The sequence below is a fragment of the Acyrthosiphon pisum genome, chromosome X (genome assembly GCF_005508785.2).
Source record: "Acyrthosiphon pisum isolate AL4f chromosome X, pea_aphid_22Mar2018_4r6ur, whole genome shotgun sequence".
Classification (NCBI taxonomy): domain Eukaryota; kingdom Metazoa; phylum Arthropoda; class Insecta; order Hemiptera; family Aphididae; genus Acyrthosiphon; species Acyrthosiphon pisum.
The window spans coordinates 97,491,565-97,502,082 of NC_042493.1; the positions used below are offsets into that span (position 1 = coordinate 97,491,565).

The window sequence follows — 10,518 nt, forward strand, 5'->3', positions numbered from 1 at the left end:
TAAGTTATTATTATTTTTTTTTTTAAATCTATAAATACCTATTAATATTATTGAACACAGGAAATAGCCAATATATGAGCATAACTTAATTGATTTTAATTAAAAATTAACTTATGGCGAATATATTTAACAATATTATGTTCTAGATAATTGTATATCTTATATATAATATATATAGTTATATATATAGGTAGTAAAATAATTTGTATAACTTGAGTCTTTTAAATGTATATGGCCACATATTCTAAAGCCAGACATTGTAATGTATGAGTAAACTATACTAATTTCAATACATTATATAATGTTTCACGAAGAAATAATAACAATTTTTAAAATTATATTTATGAATATATATATTATCTTTAATAAAGAATAGTTACACACTAAATTGTATTTCAAATGTTAATACATCAAAAAACAACTAGGTCTCTTTGTTGTCTATGATAAACAATAAACTGATTATATTTGTTTAAACAATAAAAAAAACTTTATTTACTTAAATGTAATCAAACAATAAGCGCATAAGACGAAAAGATAATATTTTAATTGCATTGCAACTGACTTACAAGTATTGCAAGATGGATAACAGGCATTTGAAAATTATACCCAGTGTTATACGACTTATCCAAAAGTGTGCTGATTTCATTCATTCTTGTTTCTCTTTCAAGCTTATACTTCAGACATTTTGCAACCAAAGATCTTTTATTTTTGGACACTTCAAAGTCAACTTGTAAAATACATATGCAAAAACAAAAACATCTTTTGAATGCCAAATCAAATGCATCATCGTCCCCGTATAAAAGAGATCCTCTTGTTATGTTCTTTAAGCATTCTATTATATAATCCCACAGAGTCATTTCCCCAAAATATTTCCTATATGAACTAAGCAGCAATTGTTCATACTCTTCATCCATGTATTGAGCACATGGTGGATGCAGCTTGAGGTTTTTATCAAGAACATTATAATAGTGTTCAACTGTTTCAACATCTTTGCATTCTAACATTTTGTTGACTAAAAACTTCATTGTATCTGCGTTGAAATAAGATGTGATTGTTATGTACATTTCAATTAGTCTTACGTTTTTTCGGTCAGCAGCTAATTCAGCCAGATTACTACTGATTCACTTGTTATGTTCTTTAAGCAGAGCATATTTTAACATACATAGTACGTGGCCACTAGTGTCCCCCAAATGATATTTGAATGCTACCCAGTGGTGGGTGATCGTGCCACTGACCAACACATTCTCATAAAGACCGATGTTAATGTAAATTATTATGTACATAATAATATATAAAGAACATAAAACTATTTTAAGCTCTCGACTCTTTTATAGTTTATCCCATATTATATAATTAACAATAATATTTTATTGAATGTAGAACATGTCACATTCACGCAATTATGGAATTGTTTATATATAGGTAATATATTGATATAAAATACGAATAGATAAAGATGTAATACGAAAATAATACACGTAGTCTTAACAATGTTATCAATTTCTTCGGACATGGGTGAGAATAACGTGCTATGTTACTACATTTCTGTTTTCTACTTATTTGCGTCCTGTGCTTCTGATTAATAAGACGCGCGACTGTACTTTGTACAGATACATTTTATACTACGTTTATACAATTATTTAGAAGTGTTCATATTTCATAGCACGGAAATGCTTATATACTCGTTTAGTATGATACCTACTCGAAAGTACGGACGTACTTACACCAGTGGCGGAGCCGTAGCGTGTGTGTATGATGTGTACCTAAATGCCTAAACATACTCGTTAAAACATATGCTCCAGTCCCCTTAAATTCGTTAGTACCTCACTACATTAGTAGGCGATTGTCTACAGATACGACCATACGGGTATAGACGTACAGTGACAGTTATTTATATAATGGATAAAGTATTTATCGATTACCTATATCAATAACAAAACATAGAACGTTCGTAGACCTTCGTGGTCGTGTAATCGTGTACTCATCACACGAATTATGTATAGTCGTATATATCGTTTATTCTGTCGCGTAGGTACCGGTTTTATTGTTTAAAAATCGGTAAAAAACTGATTAAATAATACGATTTCAGTGCAAGGAAAAATAAATGTATTTCAATCTCCTGAAGTGCAAAAGACACAATTCCATTCATAGTAATAACATTTTTATATATTTAATACTTGCGTTATTATTATCAACTACTTAATCATTCCTGTTGAAAATATTGCAATACTCTTCAAAATAGGTTAAGTATTTTCTTAATTACACTAGTAACTTAACGATATTTTTGTTTTTGAGACTTACTACCACTTTTAAAAGGAAATTATTAACAAAGACTTGTAGGTTTTCATGTCTTCTATTACCACATATACCATATTTTAATTAATATAGTTTATACAAGATGAGGAATGTCACATAATCATACTATTGTACCACTTTGTTGTTATAATAATTTTCTTACTATAATATTAGTGAACTCATTATTGATTATATGTAACAGATTTTATTTTTTATTAATAATATGATTATACTAATGGTAATTATAATCATGTTGAGTAAAATAATTTGTATAACTTGAGTCTTGTAAATATATGGCCACATATTCTAAAGCCAAACATTGTAATGTATGAGAAAACTATACAAATTTCAATACATTATATAATGTTTCAAGAAGAAATAATAACAATTTTTAAAATTATATTTATGAATATATATATTATCTTTAATAAAGAATAGTTACACGCTAAATTGTATTTCAAATGTTAATACATCAAAAAACAACTCGGTCTCTTTGTTGTCTATGATAAACAATAAACTGATTATATTTGTTTAAACAATAAAAAAAATCTTATTTACGCAAATGTAATCAAACAATAAGCACATAAGACGAAAAGATAATATTTTAATTGCAGTGCAACTGACTTACAAGTATTGCAAGATGGATTACAGGCATTTGAAAATTATACCCAGTGTTATATGACTCATCCAAAAGTGTGCTGATTTCACTCATTCTTGTTTCTCTTTCAAGCTTATACTTCAGACATTTTGCAACCAAAGATCTTTTATTTTTGGACACTTCAAAGTCAACTTGTAAAATACATATGCAAAAACAAAAACATCTTTTGAATGCCAAATCAAATGCATCATCGTCCCCGTATAAAAGAGATCCTCTTGTTATGTTCTTTAAGCATTCTATTATATAATCCCACAGAGTCAAGAACATTATAATAGTGTTCAACTGTTTCAACATCTTTGCATTCTAACATTTTGTTGACTAAGAACTTCATTGTATCTGCGTTGAAATAAGATCTCTGCGATATTAGAGTGAGCATCCTCTGGTGTATTATTGTTATTGATGCACTCACAAAATGTGAACATATACTGGTTAGGACTCGATCCGTTCAATGATGAAATATATTCTGCTACTCTGCTATCTTTCAAAATATTCATGGTGCCTAATTTGAAAAACAATATTAGTTATTTAAGCATGGTTAGTAATACAATGTTTTCGTTCAAGTATTCAATTAGGTACCTAGTAAAAATGTCTACAGTATAATAGTTTCAAGCTCGTACAATTCAAAATATTAGGAAAAGTTGAAGTGGATCTGAACAAAACATAAAAATATAGAATTATACTGTTTTTATTGTTGTACTGTGAAACTTTTCACTGTGAAATAATAATTGCCAAATATACTGTGGCGTACGACCGACGACGGAAGGAGGTTATGTGGCGATGGTTCGCCACAATACTATGATTGCGCGGAACCACGGTTAGAAGTCTATCTTAAACCATGGTCGAGATCACGTTGGTATCCTCTATGTCGTGCTGTCTGGTTATATCATTGAATAATTACCATTTAACTTTAAGCTTTTACAGTTTTACTTTTACTATTTAAGCCCTAGGCGATCTGTTCTTACCATAGACATATAAATATAAAATAAATAATTTATAATGTTCCACAGATTTATATGACTGCTATGTCGCTATGTCCGTCCGTGGAACTGTTCCACTGGAACAAACTGATACTATCAGCTGATCTTCTCCGATAAAAAAATATCTGTGAGATAACAGATAAGATTACAAAAACCACAAATGAACCATGAACCAACCATGAATAAGTTGATAACGACGAAATGATAACATTTATTGTGATTGAGTTTTTTAATATATTATTTTCATCAATACTCTAATTTAAATTGTCTACAATTAAAATCTATACGTAGACACATAGTATCTACATAGTCTTTGCAAGAGAATTTCAAACTTTGTTTTCTGTTTATTACGGCCGCGGCCCGGATATATCAGGGGGGATTATTTAAAAATAAAAATTAACACGCGTCCCACAGTGTTGTTAAATAGCTTATTCATTTATTTAATTAGGTTAATAGTAAATACGATGAACTACGCTACTATATGGTTTTCAATATTTGCACCGGCATATGAGATGCCAGGTTATCGCTGTAATTCCATGAATTGATAAATATATAATAACAAGTAATAATATTAATAATGATTAGGTAGTGACTAACGAGTAATAAGTATTCAAACGTGTATGGGATAAGTACTGAGTAAATAGTTATTTTTTTCATTTATTAATATATTTCTAATTAATGATGTGGTTATCCGTATAAAATTTCTGCAAATAATATATTCTGTGAATATGCAAAAATATGCACTATTAATTAGTGGTCCCTATTACCTACACGTGTATGAAATTACACGTGTAGTTCGTGTAGTTTTGATATACGTGTATTAGTTCGTGACATTAAAGTATTATTACACGTGTATAAGCTCGTGGTATTTAAGTACACGTGTATAAGCTCGTGGTATTTAAGTACACGTGTAAATATGCCACAAATAAATGTTTATATATTTTTATAAGGTTATAACTTATAAGTTATATTATACATGTTAAAAATATAATCTATTTAAAATTCTGAAATTAATGATATTATTTTCACAATAACTATAGATTTTATTAAAAAGTTAAATGATCACTTTTTTAAGACCAAATCAGTTCGACAATTTAATTAGTCTAATCGGTCGATTTTTCAGCCATCGAGTAATGTATATAATTTGTACCCAAGTGATGTACAAAGTAATGTCTTATAAATAATATTTTTAACAAGGTATTGTTCATATTACTAGAACAAATGATGATAATCTTTACTTTCAGTATGACTATTAAATATCTTTCGTGCGTTAGTCTCATAATATATTATATATATATTATATTGAAGTTAATATTAAACTACACGCTTATCGAGTTTTCGATAAGATAAAGTTAAATCGTTACAACGCACGCGTTAAAATGAAATTCAATTGTATTACTTTTTATGATGATGGAAATTTATTCTACATGACTACATTGTAGTTTGTTTGCGCAATCCACGGATACGTATCTGTTAAATACTAAAATGTCAAAGCGGGGAAAAAGTTTGGTTTGGCAGTTGCTAAATGTGTTGAAAATAAAGCGTACTGCAATTTATGCGATGAAGATGAAATCAACGAGTTTTCTTGTCCTGGAGGTACCACTGGTTCATTGGGGGAGACATTTATATACTATTTATGGTTTAATACATAATGCTGTGAATAATAAAGAACAGTAAGTAATATATATATATTTAATAATAAGTTTATTTAATAATAACAATATATTGATAGGTAGTAATATTTCAATTTTAGATTCTGAGCGAAGCGATGAATGTATTGATTTTACAATGATGTGTGTTTTTTGTTTTTATATTTTGTTTTTTTTTTTTGTGTCTCATCGCCTTATAGGACAATAAAAGTGCTTGGAATTTCTTCAACAGTAACTTTTCTGATAGGAAAGTGAATCTAGTTGGTACTTTGGGGCAGGGCCGTAGCAAGGGTGAGGCGACTGAGGCATTTGCCTCGGGCTCCAAAGAAATGGGGGGGGCTAAACTTTGATACATTTTTTAAATTAAAATATTGTTCTACCAATATAGTACTTAGGGAGCATTCAAAAATGTCTCACTTAAAAAAATATATTTAACTATTCAATTACCTAAACCTAATTGTATTATAAGTTTAATGTATGTACATGTACCTACTATGTTCAGTATCTTTTGCATTTGAAAATTATTCTTTTACTGTTATTATTGTGATTTCATATTGAATATTCTACGAAAACATTGTACGTTGTAACGGAATTGAATTATTGTTATGCAATCAGTCTATTAGTATCTATGGCATATGCGATAAACATTTATTTTGGTAAATCCCAGCCGCAGCCGACAACCGCGGCTCCCATAGACCATAGTCCCATTACTCGTCAGTCAAAACACGCTATACACGAACTCATTTATTATATTTATACTGGTCATCAGTCTGCATTTCTGCAATTATCACTATCACTCTGCACTTATTCAAATATCGTACTCTGTTAGACTGCGCCTCTCAATTATTCAACTATAACAGTTTAAGTATTAAGTAGACAAGTAGTACAACACTACGACTCAGTACGACACGACACAATCGGACAACCGACTACCTAACCAAACATCAATTTTGTAAGTTGGATTGGCAACTGATATAATGAAGAAATTACAAGATGATCAGCTCGATATTCAAGATGCAAGAGGTCAAGGCTATGATAATGGTGCCATATGGCAGGAAAATATCGTGGAGTCCAAGCACGAATTCAAGAAAAAAAATAATCTCGCTCTTTATATACCATGTGCAAGCCACTGTTTGAATTTGGCAGGAGTACATTCTGCTTCAATCAATGCAGAAATGAAACATTTTTTTGAAACCGTAGAAAGCATTTTTAAGACGTTTTTTTCTCGCTCTACAAGTCGTTGGACTACTCTGATGAAAACATTAAAAGTTTCATTAAAAGGACACTCAGACACAAGATGGTCTTCGAAATCCAATGCCATAAAACCATTGTGTACTCATATTAAAGAAGTTTATGGAGTACTTAAAAATATGATAGCCAATTCTTTAAATGCTGAAACTTATTCCTCTGCTCAAAGTCTACTCAAAAACATTAATTTAACATTTCTTTTCTACCTTGATGTCTGGAAACAAATATGAGGCCAAATTGATCGTGCTACTAAAGCTTTACAAATGAAAACTTTGACTTTGGATAAAGCTGCAAGTCTGATTCAGGCATTAAAAAATTCACTACAGGAATTTCGTAGTACAGAATTTGAAGAAAATTTTACTCGCACTTCTACATTAGTTACTACTTTGGGAATAACAAACACATCCATGAGATTAAAAAAAAAGAAAAGATTGGAATTGTACGAAGGACAAGACGATGGAATGCATATTTCGGAAGTTCAACATCTTCGCATCAATATTAACAATGCAGTTGATGTTTTCATAAATCAACTCAATTGGAGATATGAAAAGTTAATGGAAGTTGCTGATGATTTTGGATTTTTGTCTGGTGCATCATTGTACAACATGAGTACTATAGAATTAAAAAAAGCCGCGATGGATTTGGCAATGAAATACGAAAAAGACATCAATGGTGCAGAATTTATTGATGAGATTTCCGATTTTCAGAACGTAGTGAAGTCAATTATTCCTGACCATATTAAATCTGCAACAGTTATTGAATTACTTCAGCTGATTCAAGACTATAATTTAAAAGAATCGTATCCAAACGTAGAAATTGTATTTAGAATCTTTTTGACGATGCCTGTAACTGCAGCTATAGATGTGAAGGTAGCTTTAGCAAACTCAAGCTCATAAAAAAATTATTTGAGATCAATTATGGGCCAGGAGAGACTTTCGAATTTATCTATTTTGTCGATAGAAAATTAAGTGGCTGGGGAAATTAATTTTGAAGATGTCATCGATGAATTTGCGGCAATCAAATCAAGAAAAGTCAAATTATGAGATTTATTTTTTTGTATGTCAATATTGTATGTCTATATATTACATGCTCTTTTAATAATCAAATATATATAATAGTTTAACATTTTACAAATGATGATTTTTTTGTTTTTTGACGGAAGGGGGCGCATAGACTCAAACTTGCCTTAGGCGTCAAATGAGCTTGTTACGGCTCTGCTTGGGGGGGGGGGGGGGGGTCAAAAGTAAATTTCTAAATCTAATTTCTCAGTAGTTTTCAAAAGCGTCGTGAAAAACAAAAGAAAAATTAAGAAAAAATGGGAATTTTTACGCAAAATCTGTTTTCGAGAAAATTGATTTTGGTATTTGGTGCAACTCTACAACAAATGACCGTATCCATAAAATGTTGACTGAATGTTTATATTAAAATTTTCTATTCACCATAACTAATATATTTTCCAAATATTTTGACTTATTTTGAACTGTTAACGGATATTTTCAGTTTCCATTTTATTTAGCTCTTTTTTCTATAAATAATAAATATCAATAAAATTTTATTTGTTGGTGAAAAAAATTTAAAATCCAGCACATTTTTTTTATAAGCATTCAAAGTTCAAAACTTAACAAAATACGTAAAAATCATGAAAATTATTTAAGTTTTCATTATAAGAATTCATAAAATTTTATCTTTTTAAATCTAAGATTTGAAAATTTAATACAAGATTATCCATAAGTTTGTCTATCTTCATCAAAAAAAAATGTCTATAAGCAAGTCAAATTAAATTTTTATGAGCGTTTGAAATTCATATTTTTACAACATTTGATATTCACTCGATTTCTCATTTAACAATTTTCTTATTTTGTTGTTATTCAAAAACGAATAACTGTAGATACTTGAAAATTTCACTGAATGTTTATATTAACATTTTATATACACAATAAAATTTTTAAAATAATTTGGCTCTTTTTGAGCTGTTTACGGACATTGTCAGTTTTCAATTTTTTTAGTTTTTTTTCTATAAATATCAATAACATTTTATCTGTTGGACCAAAAAGTGTAAAAATTTAATACAAGACTCCTGATATATTGTTAAAATATCAGTTGAAAAATATTAAAAATACATATGCACAATTTTTTATAAGCATTTAAAGTTCAAATTTCGACAAAATTTATCAAATTTAAAATTAAATAATTATTTTGTAGTTAAAAACTTATTTTAATATTCAAATTTGTTATTAATAATTCTATCCCTACTTAGAACTTCTGAAGAAAAATGTTCATCATTTATCAAATTATTTGTTATTAGACCATGTATGAACAGCATCCGGAAAACGACAGTGACGAAGTTATGGATATTGATGAGACAAATAATGAAACAAACCTTGAAAAAAATGGAAGATCAAGAAAGAAAAAGAGAAGAGCAAATATACATTATCAAAATACAAATAATGCCAATAATGCACGCTCTTGTACGAGATACAGGTGTGAAATAATTAACACAGCTAAAATGATAGCTGTAAATCAGTTGCCATTATCATTTTGCTCAAGTAACGGTTTTCGTGATTTCATGTCTGTAGTAGAACTAAATTACAAACCCTGCAAAGAAGAAACGATTAAAACAAGATTAAAAATATTATCTTCAAATATTGAAGAACGTATTAAAAATGACTTGCAAGATGCTCCTAGTATATGTTGCACAATCGACTGTTGGACCTCGATTTCACAGGAATCTTATATTTCAGTGACTGCTCATGTAATTGATTCTAACTGGTGTGCTAAATCATTTACATTGACTACACACGAAATGAATAAGCGTCATACCGCAGAAAATTTATCAGAACAACTTATAAATACTTTTGACAAATGGGATATTACTAACAAAATATTAGCAATAGTAACCGATAATGCGTAAAATGTAACTAATGCCATTCCTTTGATAAGTTCCGAAGTATATAGTGCAAAGTGTGCAGCACATATAGTCTACAACTTGCTGTTAATTATGTCTTAAAAAATGAAAATATAGTTAATATAATAAAACAATGCAATAAAATAGTAGGACATTTTAAACATTCAATATTAGCTAAAACATCACTTGAAGAAAAACAAGAAATACTTGGCTTATCAAAAACCACTTTACTTCAGAGTTGTAAAACAAGGTGGAATTCTGTATACCTAATGATAGAACGTCTCGTTTTGAATAGATGTGCAATATTCAATGTTTTAGCAGACCGAAGTATAACATCTCAATCTATGGCTCAAAAACTCGAAATTAAAAAACATGAATGGTTATTTATCGAGTCTCTTATAAAGTCTCTTATAAAGTTTCTTAAACCTATATATGTCACTACAAAAATATTTTGTACGGAAAATCATTTTTCATTATCGATGATTAGACCATTATTAAAAAAAATTATTGAAAAACATTTAATGCAATATCATGACAATGAAGATACCATTATATAAACATTTAAACAAACATTAGCCTCAGAAATTAAACGCAGTTTTTCGCTTGAATGGGATTCAACTGAATCTGTATTATTAGAACAAATTGCATCGTTCTTGGATCCTAGGTTTAAAGACTTAGAACACGAAGAATTAGCTAATCATGAGGCGATTCGCTCTAAAGTAAAATAGATTATCAACCACAATAGTTATATTGAGTCTAATGAAATAGCTATAGCTTCTCAAGAAC

The 10,518-nt window shown here is 29.2% G+C and overlaps 3 protein-coding genes and 1 pseudogene across 3 annotated transcripts; 2 read left to right on the forward strand and 2 right to left on the reverse strand.

Moving 5' to 3' along the window:
* Positions 1 to 477: 477 nt before the first annotated feature.
* Positions 478 to 1,243, reverse strand: LOC100574254. Its single transcript, XM_029485330.1, has 2 exons — positions 1,236 to 1,243; positions 478 to 1,116 (listed from the first exon to the last, which is right to left on the reverse strand). The coding sequence occupies exons 1-2, from the start codon at positions 1,241 to 1,243 to the stop codon at positions 543 to 545; spliced, it is 582 nt and encodes a 193-aa protein (XP_029341190.1). The 3' UTR covers positions 478 to 542.
* A 1,549-nt stretch (positions 1,244 to 2,792) lies between these two features.
* LOC115033341 lies at positions 2,793 to 3,675 on the reverse strand (annotated as a pseudogene).
* A 2,881-nt stretch (positions 3,676 to 6,556) lies between these two features.
* On the forward strand, positions 6,557 to 7,057 carry LOC103311823. The gene has a single exon (XM_008191559.1). The coding sequence runs from the start codon at positions 6,557 to 6,559 to the stop codon at positions 7,055 to 7,057; it is 501 nt and encodes a 166-aa protein (XP_008189781.1).
* A 33-nt stretch (positions 7,058 to 7,090) lies between these two features.
* LOC103311824 lies at positions 7,091 to 7,723 on the forward strand. The gene has a single exon (XM_008191560.1). The coding sequence runs from the start codon at positions 7,091 to 7,093 to the stop codon at positions 7,721 to 7,723; it is 633 nt and encodes a 210-aa protein (XP_008189782.1).
* The last annotated feature ends 2,795 nt before the right edge of the window (positions 7,724 to 10,518 follow it).